General features: G+C 47.7%; 2 protein-coding genes and 1 long non-coding RNA gene across 3 annotated transcripts; 2 read left to right on the forward strand and 1 right to left on the reverse strand.

Moving 5' to 3' along the window:
- The first annotated feature begins 1,182 nt into the window (after positions 1-1,182).
- On the forward strand, positions 1,183-6,404 carry LOC126651107 (acyl-coenzyme A thioesterase 1). Its single transcript, XM_050336657.1, has 3 exons — positions 1,183-2,014; positions 3,624-3,826; positions 5,442-6,404. Exons 1-3 carry the CDS (start codon positions 1,405-1,407, stop codon positions 6,045-6,047), a joined length of 1,419 nt encoding a protein of 472 aa, XP_050192614.1. The 5' UTR covers positions 1,183-1,404; the 3' UTR covers positions 6,048-6,404.
- A 1,113-nt stretch (positions 6,405-7,517) lies between these two features.
- Positions 7,518-14,685, forward strand: LOC126650273 (acyl-coenzyme A thioesterase 1-like). The gene is made up of 3 exons (XM_050334831.1): positions 7,518-8,058; positions 10,897-11,099; positions 11,945-14,685. Exons 1-3 carry the CDS (start codon positions 7,518-7,520, stop codon positions 12,518-12,520), a joined length of 1,320 nt encoding a protein of 439 aa, XP_050190788.1. The 3' UTR covers positions 12,521-14,685.
- On the reverse strand, positions 9,028-15,472 carry LOC126650275 (uncharacterized). The gene is made up of 3 exons (XR_007631393.1): positions 15,170-15,472; positions 11,547-11,619; positions 9,028-10,051 (listed from the first exon to the last, which is right to left on the reverse strand). It is a non-coding gene; the product is annotated as an uncharacterized LOC126650275 (long non-coding RNA).
- Between the last annotated feature and the right edge of the window lie 17 nt (positions 15,473-15,489).

Genomic DNA, 15,489 nt, shown 5'->3' on the forward strand with positions numbered 1-15,489 from the left:
TGGCTACAGATCCAGGCTTTTTTCCAGAAATATTTAAATGACAAGTAATGTGCAACAAGTGATGTGCAAGCAACACACAACTTTGAACAACCAGATCTGATAAATTCTGTTACAGTTATCAATCTAACAGCTTGTCTCAGCTGTACCAGTACAACTACAGTATCTTCCATGACTTTACACATCCAGAACTCAGAAAAGAAATGGGTCTGCCTTTTCTCTTCTTCCTGGAACCTTTTTGTTCAAATGTCAAGAAAATGCAGGGCCAGACACCATACAGCATGCCCAAATGCCAGATGACAAAGCACCTCATCTGTTTAGGAGAGAATGGGTGATCTCCACAGGAAAGGAAAGACTGCTGAGACTGTCCAATACCTCTGACCACTTAGTATTTCCAAACAGGACAATGCTCAGGATTCCCTCAGATGCTTCCACTTGTTTCACACCACTAAGTCAGACACGAGGAGTTCAGAGTGTGAGGCACCCCTATCTGCATCTACAGGAAGAGTCTGGGAGCCTAAGGAAACAGCTGTCCCTCTGTAGTTGCTTTTGGATCAGAAGATGCAGCTCTTGGTAAGATGGACTGAATGGCCTTCTTTTTTAAAACCTTGCAAAATCCATTACTAGAAGAGCCAGATATTTCCTGACCTACCTAAAGAGTCTGCAAAAGCACTCACTCCTCATCCCTCCTGCACCACTGAGGATCCTAACCATCCTTCCCAATTCACCCGGCTCTGCAGCTGCCAGAGCTGAGCAGAGCCTGGTGGAAACATAAGCCACCTTGCCCATGCCTCGGGACAACCAACACAGAGGCAGAACCGGCAAGGAGAGGCGAAGCACAGCCGGGCCGGTGCTGGTGTGGCTTCTCCCCGCCCCGGCTGGGGCTGGCCCGCGCTCCGCTCTCTCGGCTGAGCGGCAGAGCACAGCTCGGCCCTACTCGAGTCGCTGCCGGCGGGCAGCAGCTCCGTGCTGCCCCATCTCTGTGCGGCCGGTCCCACACAGGCCCTTCGCTGCCTGGACCGTGAGTCCCGACTGCGACTCTGCTCGGTGGTTCGTCAACACTTCTGCCCCTCCTGCCCCGCACGTCCCCCCTCCTGCAGACACCGCCCGGCCTGGGGGAGCTTGGGGGGACACCGAGGAGCTCTCTGGGGCCAAGACGGGTCTCAAGAAGCCGGTAGAGTTTGGCAGAGAACGCTCCCACAGCCGGAAGGGCGGCGGGGGGAAGGCAGAAAAGGAGGGCAAGAGTCGGTGGCCAAGGCGGCAGGGAAGCAGGCAGGCGGGGCGAAGGACCTGCCGCCCCGCTCCTCCCCGCGGAGCATTACAGCGGCATTCCGGGATCGATTCCGGACTCGGTTCCGAGGCGACCTGCCCCGGAATTCGCCCCCAGAGGCGGAAATACCCGGGACAATGTGGCAAATCATTGTCCGCTCCCTGCGCCGGGCCAGCTCCCGTAGCTGGCAGAGGCGACTGCCCTGGCCCGGCCCCGCACCTGCAGCCCCACGGAGCCGCAGCCCCGCGTGGACCCCCGGTACAGCCTCCGCCCGTGGACTCGCCTCCATGGCCCCCTCCATCCGCCTCTCGCCCGCCACCCGCAGCCTCTTCGATGAACCGCTGGCCATCGCCGTGCAGGGCCTCGGCCCGCGGCAGCCGGTCACACTAAGGACATCCTTGCGGGACGAGAGGGGAGAGCTCTTCCAGGCCAGTGCCCACTACCGGGCGGGGGACGACGGGGAGCTGGACCTCGCCCGCTGCCCGGCGCTGCCGGGAGGCAGCTTCTCCGGCCTGGAGCCCATGGGGCTGCTCTGGGCTTTGCAGCCCCAGAAGCCCTTCAGGCGGCTGGTGAAACGGGACGTGCAGAGCCCCTTCGTCCTGCAGCTGGAGGTGTTTGAGGGCCACGGGAAGCCTCCTGGGCGGCTCCTGGCCCAGGCCCAGCACGAGCGGGCGTTCCTGCGGGACGGGGTGCGGAGAGTCCCGGTGCGAGAGGGGAGGATCCGGGCGACGCTTTTTCTGCCCCCCGGTGAGTACCGGCCGTGCCGGGCTCCTTCTCCCACGGATGTTGCTCTGCTTTTGGTCCCGCGCTCCCAGGCCCGGGGCCTGACCTCGTCCAGGCTTCTCTTGAGGACAAGCGGGAGCCTCACCTCACCAGCTGGCACTGGACACTTCTCAAGGAGCAGTCTGATCAGCCCAACCCTCTTTGGTCTGCTAGGCACACTGCTCACGTAGAGCAGCTATATGTGCTGAAGCACATGTGAGTTTGTTTAATTGATTCTTACCGGATATGAAGGCATTTATCATAATACCCTTCTTGTTCCCAAATGCTGTGGGAGATGGTGTCAGCCAGTCTTCAAGATACCTTTTCTCTACCTGGCTGTTTTCCAGGGAATTCACCTAGTAATTCTTTGAGTAAGTAGAAGGTTGCTCTCCCAAACTACAGTTTAAGCCTGCTGCTTCCCTTTCAAGCCTCTCCACATATCCTGAACTCAGTTATATCCTAGTTGCTGTATCCCAAGGCAATCCAAGCTGCCTTTTGCTGCCACATTTGTCCCCAGTTCTTCCTTGTTTGTGAGCAGATTAGGGAAAGCATTAGACAGGTTTGCTCTTAGAGTATTTTTGTCAGAAAGTAATTATTACAAGGGTCTGTGAGGTTTTCAGATTGCCTGAAAAATGCTGTGTTGTCCTTCCAGCAGCTGTCCAGATTTCTGCTAGTTGTCTGTAGGAAACCTCATCCCCTTGGTTGAGTGGTTTGCAGCAGCTGCACCACCGCCACATCCCAGCTTTCCTTTCTCCTGTGATCCAGAGGCTTTCATCAAGCATGTCTCTGGAACCCCATGTACTCAAAGAGCATCTCTACATATCATGTGCCTTCCCCTTTCTTCCCTGTCTGTCCCTGGCAGCTCCTCCATGATAGCACTAAAATCATATGTGCTGTCCCAGCCAGTGTCCTGGGCTCTGACTGCACTGTAGCCTTGAGGCTGGAGCTGAATTTCCAGTTCTTCTTGCTTGTTGCCCATGTTCTCCATGTTAGTCTGCAGACACCTGAGGGAAACCTCACCTTCCCTCCTGAGCAGGAATGGGAGCCTCCCTCTTGGCCTCGTCCTTTCCATACTTTGTTAGCAGTTTGCTGCAGTCCCTGATGAACCTAATGTAAAGCTTCTCTTACCAGGGTTAGCAAGGTTGGTTTCAAATACTTCTCTTAATCCCAGAATAAATGGTTCTGAAACTGAGAAGTTGAAATCATCAGAAGGGGAGATTTTTTGGGATACTGAGAAATGCAGCAAGGAAAAGCCTCCTGGGTATAATTGAAGCAGACCTTGATACCTTTGCAGTGAATTTACATAATACAGAGAACTAGTTGTGACTGTCAAAAGACCCCTTCTCATCCAGCCACATGTTCCCTGATGTTATCCAAAACATTACCAGGCCTGCTAATTTGTGCTGGCTTGTTTAACATCTTGAAGCAATGCAGCTATTTAATTAAAACTGGCACAGTAATTTAGGACTCTTAACGCTATTCTGCTGCTTTAGGTTTTTTTCTTTTTTTAACAAGACACATTCCCAGGCCTATGATATTGGCATATAAATTAAGAATTGTAGGTTAATGTGCCCTGTTATGTGGTCTCTCACAGGAAATGGCCCCTTTCCAGGAATTATTGACTTATATGGAACTGGAGGAGGACTCCCTGAATACAGGGCATGCCTGCTGGCCAACTATGGCTTTGCTGTGCTGGCTCTGGCTTACTACGCCTATGAAGATCTTCCCAAAGAGATGAAGGAATTCCACCTGGAATATTTTGAAGAAGCTGTAAACTATATGTTGCAACACACCCAGGTTGGTTTGTTCATTGACTCACTACAGTGAACTATCATTAGGTCCTGTAAGACTGCAGATGGGGCAGAGCTGCTGTATTTAAAATAGCATCGCTGTTAAGTTGGCTGTGATTAATTTTTTTTATATCTTTAATTCCCATTACAATGGCTCTCTGGCAGATTATTCCAATTCTTCCTTTTGAAGTGGCCAGGAGAAACAGTGACACATAGGTCACATACTGGTAATTTCTACTCCATTCAACCTTGACAGTGTCATAACTAGGGTGCTAGTTGCCTGGAGACTTATTTGACTTCCAGTAGGACTTTTAGGTTTATGCTCTGTAGAATGTCCTGCAGATCTTAATGTCCTTTTCAGCTGTGGAGCACACGGTAACCTTCTGTGACACAAGTCTCAAGGAAGTCCACCAGTACACATTTGTTGCTGTGTATTTTATATGCTGTTAGAATCACTCCAAATGTTTTTATTTGGTGAGTGTGGGTTTTAGTAGCTAGTTGTGCACTTAGGGATTCTTCTAAATCAACACCTCTTTAAAGAGAACCTGCTTGGTTCTGCATCTCCTTGCAAGCAGCAATGACAATAGCTAGAACTGCACAAGGCAGTTCCTCTGGAGAATGAAAACAAATACCTTCCTCAACCTCAGAAAGATGAGTAAATGTTAAAGGTATTGCTTCCACTGGCCTTTTTTTTCCCCTGGGAACAGTACCACTGCCTTCCATTAACATCTTCACTGAGACTCTCATCGTGTTTTTAATGGGCTGCAAAGTTTCAGCCGTATTTTCTAATTTCTCCCTTCCTATGTTTCAAAGTCAGTGGTTTGAAGCACATAACAGTGGTAAGATACGAAAGATACTAAATTTTGATGCTGTCTCAGAGCCTTTTTGCCCCTAAGGGTCTTTGAATGTTGAAGCAGTTGTGGTATTAGACAACTTTCTTCCATTATCCTTAGAGGCTTTCAATACCCTGTAAGGTCATTAAATTTTCCTATTCTAGTTAATTTGCCTTGTGTAAAAGAAAATGAAGGTAACCTATTCTAGATTGACTCCAGAGGACTGTACAATTCTCTTAGAAAAATGGGTTTAATAGGTTATTTTTTTTTAAGATACATTTTAATGAGTAAGCTACCTCAGAATGCTTCCTGTGAGTTAGATACCAAGTGTACTAGAGAAGCGGGAGAGCAGCTGATGTGGAGGCTGCCACCCCATGTTATCTTCTTGGGGTGGGTGAGTATAAGAAATATGTTATCATAAGTGATGACAGTATCATAGTCATTGCTGACTTTGAGCAGTTTGCACTGAAAGAAAGCATTTGTAGAAGAAGCCTTGCCTTCTCCTTCCCTCTTCTTCCCTCAGCTGCCTTATAGGCAAAGTGAATTTGGGGCTGCACATCTGCAAAGTAGCTTTGCTAGGATGATGCTGCAGTCCTGGCAGGGCTTAGGACCATAAATCAAGCACGGAACAGTGCCCAGGGTCCCTCAGATGTGGGCCCTGCGCACAGGACTTAGATGCCTGTACTTGGGGTCCAAATTTGGGACAGACATGCCTGTGAACATGGCAACATCTTAAAGAAGTGGCACGCTGTGGTTCATTGCATGTGGTTTCTGTTCTCTCATCTCCAGGTTAAAGGTCCAGGAATTGGATTGCTTGGAATCTCGAAGGGTGGAGACCTGTGCACCTCCATGGCCTCCTTCCTAAAAGGCATCACAGCCACTGCCCTTATCAACGGTTCAGTGGCAAATGTGGGTGCAGTGCTCCGCTACAAGGACATCATCATTCCACCTCTTAGTTCCAATTTGAAACGCATCAAGGTCAGCAAGTCCGGGATTGCTGATATTTTGGATGCATTGGGCAACCCACTAGAAGGGCCTGACCAGCAAAGCTTTATCCCTTTAGAGAAGGCCGAGTGTCGCTTCTTGTTCATTGTTGGCCAGGATGACCGCAACTGGAAAAGCGAATTCTTTGCAGTTGAGGGGAGCAAACGTTTGCAAGCTCATGGGAAGGAAAAGCCTGAGATAGTCTGTTATCCTGGAGCAGGGCACTACATTGAACCTCCCTTTTTCCCAATGTGTGCAGCCTCAATGCACCTGCTAGTTGGCAAACCTGTGCAGTGGGGAGGGGAGCCGAAGGCACACTGTGAGGCACAGATAGATGCTTGGCAGCAGATCCAAGCTTTCTTCCATAAACACCTCACAGGCAAGCCATCTGGAACATCCAGTAAGCTGTGATGTGAAGTAGGTTACTTTACAGATGAAGATGCTGGTGTTTCAAGATTGCTTTGTTAAATGGCTCAGAAGGAGAACAAGGAACATCAGAGAATAAGCTATTGGGTTTCTTGGAGGATGACAGCAGGCAAAACCATGAAAGCTGCTTTGTTTTTACACCCTCCCCTAACCTTGGTTAGAGGTTTGTGGCCTCCTGTTTTGTGTAGTATAGGATTAAAAGCTGTGGAAGGCAAATGTGGTAAGGCTGGGTGTTCTTTGAATGTGAGTGTAAGTGGAAGGTAACTTATCCAAGCTGAGAACTGAGGTGGAAATGTACCTTGGCTTTCTCAGATGAAATATATGCCATTGCCCTTACCAGAGCCAGCTTTGTGTTCTCATTCCAGTGTTCTAGTTTTTCTGGAAGCAGCAGTTCTCTCTTCCTGCCTCCAGTATTTTTTCTGTTCTCTCTGTGCACTTCCTTCTCCTTTATTGCTCATTCCCCTTCTCTCACAGCACTAAAATGCCTTAACAATATCTAAGATTTCACTTAGCAAAAGCAGCAATACTGTGTCTGTATCCTCAGGTAGCAAATCTCCCATTCATAGGCAACAACAGCCCATAGCCTGATGTGACATTCTGGGCACATGCAGTAGAAATGAGACATTTAAACAGTTTTTGAACGTCTGTAAGCATAAGAAAACAACAGACCCGGCCCTATTGGTAGTCATCTTGGAGCCGCCCTCGGGGGTCTCCTCAGCTGGCTGGGTAGCCGGTCTAGGTCCGCAGCGCTGTTGATGGGTAGTGCCTCCTTGCCTGTACATTCTCTTAGCGCCTGCTTGCAAAAGTTACTGGAAACAGTCCGGCTGCGGGTCTGGCTCGGCGGCTCCGTGAGGCGCGGGGTGCTGTGCGGGCGGAGGCGGGCTGGAAGGGGCGATGGGGCGGCTGCCGTGCTGTGCCGGAGCCGGACTCCTGCTGCCTGTCTGGTCCTCTCTGGGCAGCGGGGCGGGGGGTGAGCTGTCAGCCCCGCCGGGGATCCTCGGGAACCTTGGGCACCGAGGCGCGGGGTTGGAGGAGAAGGCTGGATGTGTCCGGCGAGTTCGCGCTCGAGTATCGCAACACGTTGTACCCCTCAGTGCCCGACAGCCCGCACGGGCCGCATCCAGCCTCGGCTGCTCCCCGTGCGGCAGGCGGGCTTTTACACTCCCTGTGTTTGTAATAGATTAAAGCGAAACTTTAGCCGCTGCCCACGGATCGCTTCCTCATTCGGTTGGACGGCTTGGTGGAGGCGGAGCGGCCCGGGGCTGGCGGCCTTTCCCGGGCTCGCTGCTCCTGCCGGTTGGATGGTTTGGGAGGGGTGGAAGCGCCCCGAGGCTGACGGTCTTTCCCGGGGGCGGGGAGGGTTCTGCTCTCGATTGGGGCCGCCTGGAGGGGGCGGCCGCCGCGGTACCGATATTGCGGGCGGCGCGGCCGCCCCGCGCAGCCTCCGCCGCCGCCATGTGGAGAGCGCTCGCCGCCGCTCCCGCCGCCCCGGCGCGGGCCCTGCTGCGCGCCCGGCCGCCCCAGCGGGCGGCCAGCCTGGCCGTGTCCCCCGCCGCCGGCCCGGCCGACGAGCGGGTGGAGACGCGGGTGACGGGGCTGAGCCCGGGGCAGCCGGTGACTCTGCGGGCCCTGGCGGCCGGTGACCGCGGCTGCCTCTTCCAGTCGTGCGCGCACTATCGAGCGGACAGCCGCGGGGAGCTGCACCTGGGCACGGACGCCTCCCACGGCGGGGACTACACCGGCGTGGAGCCCATGGGGCTCTTCTGGAGCCTCTCCCCCGCCGCCATGGAGCGGCCGTACCAGCGGCTCGTTCCCCGCAGCACCGACGCCCCGATGAAGGTGGAGGTGTTGGTGCACCAGGGCCACAGCCCGCCGGGTGCCATGCCCGGGCCCGTGGTGGCCAAGACCGAGGTGGAGAGGTGGTTCACGGCCCCCGGCGTGCGGAGGATCCGGCTGAAGGAAGGAGTCGTAAGGGGCTCCCTCTTTCTGCCGCCGGGTGAGTGTCCCGGCCGGAGGCCTCCGCCCCGGGGCTGGCGGAACCCCGCGGTTTCTCTGACCAGAGCAGGCAAGGTCTCGCAGAACAAGAACATACATCTGCCACCCGCGGAATCGGTATTCCGTCAGTGAGCCGAACGCCCTCCTGCAGACAGGTGGCCGGTTTTTTTCCTTGAAACCTTACGGAGATGCTCCCGAGTGCTTGTCGGGACAGGGTCCGGCTTGTGCGTGTCCTGGTCCTTCTCGGAGGCACGGGGCAGGCGGCTCTCGCAGGACGGGAAGGAGCTAAAGGAGAACAGGGGTTCTAGAGTTTACTACATCGCTGTGCTCTGTCTGCGGTTTTTCAGTAGGTTGAATGTTCTGGTCTACCAGAATCTGTAACGTTCAGAAAAGTTGATGCGTTTTTCATTGTGTGAGGCTGTGCTAAATGTCCCAAGGATTTTACCTTAAGTAGAATTGAATCAGAGGCATTTTTCGTCCATGTTAAACACATGCCAGTAAGCAAAGCAACAGAAGAGCTTCTAGAAAATACACTTATTCCCCCTCTGTTACATCGGAGCCAACACTGAGTTAGTAACTGTGTTAGTTTTGTGGTGAACAGGCAAAATAGATTTATCAGCAAGTTCTGCCTGTTTTGCTTGTGGAATGGTTGTGCTTTATGAGGTGTGTTATTCTGATGGTCTGCTAGTGGTATCGGAAAACAAAACTTTACACCAGTGATGTCGTTTGTACGCTTTAACCATGATCTAAACTTCTTGTAGTTCCTGACTGTTATGCTACTGGAACTGCCCTTCACATTACCTCTAATTTAAATCTACTTGGTTCGGCAACTCCTGTAAGTATCGCTACACTATTAGGTATTGTTTTCAGTGAATTTCCAAACCAATATTTTTTTAATCTATTTAGATGTGGATCCAAAGTTCACCGAAGAAAAAAACAACAACAGAGATTGAACTTTGAATATCAGATGTTTAGTCAGCATGCTGGATTTTCCATCTCTGAGACATGATTGTTTTGCAATCCTGCCTTAGAGGATGAGTTTGATTTATGCTGAGCTCAGTGGAAATCCAGAGATCTGCAAGATAGAATTGTATTTTCTGCTTTAGAAAGTTTGGCATTGTAATGGTGTGGAAAAGTCTGGAGTCATTGCTTAAATGATATTGGCATCCCTCTTGATGGAGGATCGAGTTATGACATTACTACTATAATTACTACCCTCTTTTGCTCCAGGGACAAAGAAACGTTAAGATACTGTTAAGATAGGAATCTTAAATGTGAACCATTCTTAGTAAAAGTGAGATGATGTGAGTGGGCTTATGGTGTAATTTTAATATGAAAAAATTCTTAATTCAGGCATAAGAGTTGCAGGTGTGGGGTTTTGTTTCTTTGTTTTTAAATGGTAGTAAAGTTGTCTAGCCCATTTTATCCTGCTTTTTAGTGAGCTATGCAGAAGCTATACTTGGGTATGTGTAGGCACTCAGGAAGGCAGTCCAGGATCCTTATATAAGTTTATCTTCGTGAGAGAAACAGTCATGCTTGCCTGTGTTCTGAATACATGTTCTTGCTAGAAAGCTTTCTGGGCTTTCTAGATAAATGAATTACATGATAAATGAATTACATATTTTCCAGCCATGTAGGCAGGCTGACTGCTGTTAACCAAAGGTTACTGTTGATCATGGCATTATGATAAATTTATCCCAACATATTTTCTCTCAAGAATATTGAACTTCTATGAAAAAAAGATCAGAACTGAAAGAGAGAGAACCCAAAAGCATGGTTCAGTCCCTTTCTGACTTCCTAATGGTTTGATTTAGGAGGTTTCCACCATCTAGCATGTCTTGTCCAAAACTTCCTTTTCCCAAGTGTGTTGAAGTCAGAGGTCTTTTCTTTAGTGCATACAGGTAACATCAGAGAGTTCGCACTCTCTTGCACAAGCAGGTCCTTTTTGTGAGATGGTTGTAGCGAGCTGGATCCAGGTACATCAGAGGTGACATCTTGTGGCCAGTGAAAAAAAGAAGAAAATAATTGCTTGCTTGGGGTCTTTATAACTCCACAAGGTAGTATCCTTAGCCTTTTAACCCAAGATCTGCTGGCTTGGCATACAAACATGGTACAACACAACCTTGGCTGCAAACACATGGCTGTTTAAAATTGCAGTTCTGATTATTTCTGTAGTTTTGTGGGACAAATTGTACACACGTATGTGTACCTTTATCTGTATATCAGTCATGCACGTGTAACCACACCCATACAGGTCTCAGTTTTACCCTCTGTCTCGTCACATCTGCAGTAGCAGTTCTCCTACCAAGTGTTACAGTGCTGATGTTGAGATAGAGCTAGTAAGTCCAGTTGATTTTGTTTAGCAATGGGTGTCTCTTTGCTGTGCTTTACTCAATGCAGTTTATTCCAGAGTTTATGTAAGTTTTGTAGAATTGACTTTGAGGGATTAGTGCTCTTTGCTCATTATTCATGAGCTTTGTTAATTAAGATGTGACATATTTGTGGGGAAAATAGCAGACTTAGGGTATGATTGTTCTGAAAGCAGAAGGTTAAGACCATTGAAAAATACATTTAGAACAGTTGTTTTGGTTTTTTTTTTAAAGAAAAGAAAATCTAACTTCACATATTTTTGCAGGCATTTAAGGACCTATTCTTAGTTTGAAATAGCTGAAATGGGATACAGTGCTGGTTCTCTTAATCTCTGCTGGGCAAATGGAAAAGTAATGAGCATTAATAGCAAATGTCTTAAGCATTCTATATTTTGTTGTTCACTCTTCACCAGATAGTTTTTAGTGTCCTGTTTGTTAACTTGTCCTCTATACCACTTCTTTTAATATAGGGGATGGCCCCTTTCCAGGAGTGATTGACATGTATGGTGACGAAGGAGGCTTGATTGAACTTAGATCCAGTCTCCTGGCTACCCGTGGTTTTGCTGCTCTTTCTCTGCCATATTTTGACTTTGAAGATCTTCCTAAGGTTCTGAAAGAACTCAAACTGGAGTACTTTGAGGAGGCAGCTAGATTCCTACAGCGTCACCCAAAAGTGAGTGTAATGAGAGATCTCTTGGGACAAGGGAGGATTCAGCAGTCATGCCCAAGTGGTGGTGGTGATTGGGTTTTGACTTTTTTTTTTTTGGGGGAGCATCAGTTTCTGCTGGGCAGGTTTAGGCCTAATACTGGGAAAATTGTAGACCCTGCATAGGTGGCTATGCATATGACTGTGAGAGTGAATTTATTCCAGCACGAACTGTCTGTTAAATAAATTCATGCTAGAAACTAAAAGACTGCTGATCATTAGGGTAGTGAAGTCCTGGAACGTCCTCCAAACAGGAGCAGTGATGATAATTTTTTTTTAATAAAAGCTGTTAGCTTAAGGGAGGATGATACAAAACTGCTCAATAGTCACTGAAATAATGGAGTCGATGATTTGGGATGCTGCTTTCAGTTTTACTTTCCAGGTTAGAAAAAGACAAGATTAAATGCTACTTACCTAATCCTTCAAATGCAGTTTGTAAGGTTACTTTATTTGCCTGAGGCACACATGTGCTTGAATTTCCTGCTACCTGTTTTGGAAAAAAGAGAAAAATTTTGTATCAACAGATGCAGTAGGGCCCAGATGAGGATCAAGTGATGGTACATCTTGTGCCTGCCTTTAAGATTTTCTGTGGGGTTTGACAGCTCTTGGTGTCTCTGAAAAATAAGACAGTTAACAGACAAAGGAGCTTGAGTCCAGGCTGTAGCTTTCCAACAGGTCACATCAATAATTAACCTAACCTTTCCCATTTTTAGTAACACAACTCCAAAGTCACTTAATGGCTAATCCCATTGTAATACATACTTCCTTTATTCTTTTCTTCCTCTCTTCTCCAACCCCTATCTTATCTGAAGGTGAAAGGACCAGGAGTTGGAGTGATTGGGACTGGAAAAGGGGCAGAATTAGCACTCTCCATGATCACCTTCCTGCCAGAAGTCGTGGCTGCTGTCTCTATCTCTGGCTGTAGTTCAAACACAGTTGCAGACCTCCATTACGGTGATATCACTCTGCCTGGGCTGCGTTTTGATATGAACAAGGTCAGTGTCTCTGACACTGGTGTATTTGATGTTTTTGAAGCTCTGGAAGACCCAACGAATCCTGCTAATTCTCCTTGCACGATCCCCATTGAAAAAGCAGAAGGACACTTTCTCTTAGTGGTAGGGGAAGATGATCGGATGTGGAAGAGCTCCTTATATGCTGACCTGGCAATCAGGCGTCTACGCCAGCATGGGAAGGAGAACTTTGAACTCTTGAGTTATCCAGGAGCAGGTCACCGAATTGATCCTCCTTCTACTCCATTTTGTCACATAGCTATGGATCGTGTTTTGGGGGTACCTGTTCTGGGGGGTGGAGAGAGCAAAGCACATGCCCATGCACAGGAACACTCCTGGGGAAAGATTCAGGAGTTTCTGCGCTTGCATTTGGGATGAACATTTATGCACATGCAAGCTGTTGCAGAACTGCAAGGACTGAACTTGAGCCACCAAAATGACTGGTGAATTGGAGGGACTGACTGAGAAAAACCTTGAAATGTGAAATAACCAAATGACTACTTAGCTACAAGTATAAATCAAAAAAAGGGAGATTTATTTGGATCAGCCTAAGTTATTTTAACTAGGTACACAAAGGAGAAGTGAAACAATAAGCAGGCTGCACTGCCTTTGATAGCTTTTGATAGCCCAAAGTGGTCGTGAGATGAAGAAAACAGTATCCGAAGGGAGTAGTAGGTACTTGCTTGCTTGCGGTATTTATGACTTGGAGAATGTTCACAGCCAGCGTGCACCCTCAGCAGTGACAGACAGGATCACCCCTGGGGAATGACGGATGATAAACTTTGACATCAGAATGATGAATGATTCTGTCTTTGAGTCCTCAGTTACCTTGGCCTGGAACTCAGATTTACAGCCATATACACCTTGGAAATATTTTCTATTTGCAGGAAGCTGGAGACCTCTATTTGCAATGAGGCTTGTATATTTAATATACCTTAGGTAGTGGTCTTGTGGTGACACAGGCTGTTTCTTTCCAAGAAAAACTTCCTGTAGCACGAGAAAATGAAGAGTACTTTTCCTGTCATCCAGGGAGAATGGCAACATTAGCACTGAGTTGTATTGGGGATGTAATTATTTGTTCCTATAATGTCTTGGATTGGCATTTGACACTCAGGGTATTAGTATTCTGTCAGATAGGTTAGAGCATGGCTAAATGCAGCCAGTAAGTAAGGGATTAATTACTCTTGGAACTTTTTAGTAATGATGTCAACAGATGCTGAGAGCTGTTCTTAGGGAGAAAGCTTGTTCTTAGGGAATGCTGAGAGAAAACCTTGCCTGTAGAAGATTTAAACTGACTGTAAAAAGCTGTCACCTTATGGCAATGATTAACTTAAGAGTCATAATTCTTAAAAAAAGAACTAAAAAAAAAACCCCAACCAAACTAACAGTGCCCTCCAAAAAAAACCTAAACCCAAATCTAGGATATCTTTTCCATCACTGCCTGAGATTGGTTTTATTCATCCTAGTTAATTTTTGGCTAGTACCTTATTATTCCCTACCATTCAAGTAGAAAGAAACAACTTCTTCCCAAATGAGTTGATCTCTTGAGAGTGTCTTGCTGAAATGGTGCCGGGTTTAATGAGGACCTCTATTAAAGCAATTTCTCCTTCCAAAGTCATTTTGTCAGACCATTTTGAGAGCTGCCCGGGAAGATACAAAACCTTTATTTATGGTACTCAGTTTTGTTTTGCTCTCAGGGATCTTCTTTCCTCCAGTTAACCGTCATGATGCTGCTGCTCAGGCCTTACTAGCTTTCTGCAACTTATTACTCCTTATCATTTGATTAAAGTCACATGTTCTTTACACGCAATCAATGCCAACCGAACAATTTATCCACCTTTACGATTCTTTAGAAGAGAAGCTCCATCCTGCTAACTCCACATAAGATGTCTTCATACCTAGTCTCTAAACTTCCTCACCAGCTGAAGAGGCTTTTGCCAAGTCATATCTGGTGCTTGAACATCCGCTAACACCAGCAGCCCCCGAAGTCCAGGATCAGAGCCTGCTGTGATGTGCTTGTTGGCGTCACTGATACTTGGTACCCTGCCACTCATTCCAAGTGGCAACCATAGAGGAGAGGGTTGTCTGAAGGTTTCTTTTTGTCTTTCTGCCTTGTCCTTTGCATCTTCAGTAGTCGGAGCTGTGTAATTAACTGTGCAAGAGCAGCACCTCCCCTAACCCTGTTTTGTCACTCTCCCAGTGCTAATACCTGTGTCTCCACACTGCAGTCCTACCTCAGCATATGCATTGCTATGCAAGATTGCAGTCTGGAGGATCAAGAAGTAAATGTTAATTTGTAAATAAAAGCCAGGTAGGTTAAGAGTCCTCAGACTTAATTTCTAAAGCACAAGCCTTTAAAATAATTCAGTGTTAGATTTTGTCAGATATATGCAATTTGAAAGAGAAGTAAACCACTTTATTGAAAAGCAACCTTGTGTAAGAATTTGATGTTAGATTTTTGTTTCTGAATAGTTCATTTGTTTGGAAAAACTGAATGATAATTTGTTTAAAAAGGAGATTAAAAGAATGTCATTTTACTGTGAGGATCCTTTAATGAATGGGTCGGGGTATTCCTGGACAAAATAATTCATAGAAGGGCCTGTAGAAAACCAGCCAACTTTTGCACTAGCATTCTGTATATTTACAGTTGTACCTGGGGACCAAAGACGCATTGCTGACACTGAAGTGTCAGCTGTTTCCTGAAGTGTACATTAAACTGAGTGTCTGACTGCGGCCTTAGTTAAAGCCACATTATTTATATTGGTTTACATGCACAGAATCACAGAATTGTTAGGGTTGAAAGAGTCCTCTGGGCATCATCTAGTCCAACCCCCTGCCTAGAAGGGGTCACCTAGAGTAGGATACACAGGAATGTGTCCAGGTGGGTTTTGAATGTTTTCAGAGAAGCAGCCTGTGCCAGTGCTCTGCCACCCTCAATGTAAAGAAGTTCCTCCTCGTGTGGAGATGGAACTTCTTGTGTTTCAGTTTGTGGCCATTGTCGCTGGATACCATTCTCTTGACACCCACCTTTGAGATACTTATATGCTACTGGTGAGATCCCCTCTCGGTCTTCTCCTCTCTAGACTATTCAGGTTCAGGTCCTGCAGTCTCTCCTCATAAAAGAGATGCTCCAGACCCGTAATCATCTATATGGCCCTCCACTGGCCCTTCTCCAGTAGCTTCTTTTCCTTCTTGTAATGAGGAGCCCAGTGCTGGACACAGTAATTCCTTGCCTGGCAAAACCCCCATCACATCACATTCCATTGGGACCAGTGCTCAGGGGGCTGGATCAGCTGCACCGGCCACCTCGGGGAGGCCTCACAGCCTCCCTCGGGGGCTGCCGCGCT

This window comes from Myiozetetes cayanensis, unplaced genomic scaffold (assembly GCF_022539395.1).
Source record: "Myiozetetes cayanensis isolate MyiCay16 unplaced genomic scaffold, myiCay2020 scf6-25, whole genome shotgun sequence".
In the NCBI taxonomy this organism is placed as follows: domain Eukaryota; kingdom Metazoa; phylum Chordata; class Aves; order Passeriformes; family Tyrannidae; genus Myiozetetes; species Myiozetetes cayanensis.

Excerpts from the sequence above, each read along its gene's own strand:
- LOC126651107 (XM_050336657.1), top strand. The coding sequence starts at position 1,405 with ATGTGGCAAATCATTGTCCGCTCCCTGCGCCGGGCCAGCTCCCGTAGC. Across the intron at positions 2,015-3,623 it reads GACGCTTTTTCTGCCCCCCG|GAAATGGCCCCTTTCCAGGA; the intron begins GTGAGTACCGGC and ends GGTCTCTCACAG. Across the intron at positions 3,827-5,441 it reads ATATGTTGCAACACACCCAG|GTTAAAGGTCCAGGAATTGG; the intron begins GTTGGTTTGTTC and ends TCTCATCTCCAG.
- LOC126650273 (XM_050334831.1), top strand. The coding sequence starts at position 7,518 with ATGTGGAGAGCGCTCGCCGCCGCTCCCGCCGCCCCGGCGCGGGCCCTG. Across the intron at positions 8,059-10,896 it reads CTCCCTCTTTCTGCCGCCGG|GGGATGGCCCCTTTCCAGGA; the intron begins GTGAGTGTCCCG and ends CTTTTAATATAG. Across the intron at positions 11,100-11,944 it reads TCCTACAGCGTCACCCAAAA|GTGAAAGGACCAGGAGTTGG; the intron begins GTGAGTGTAATG and ends TCTTATCTGAAG.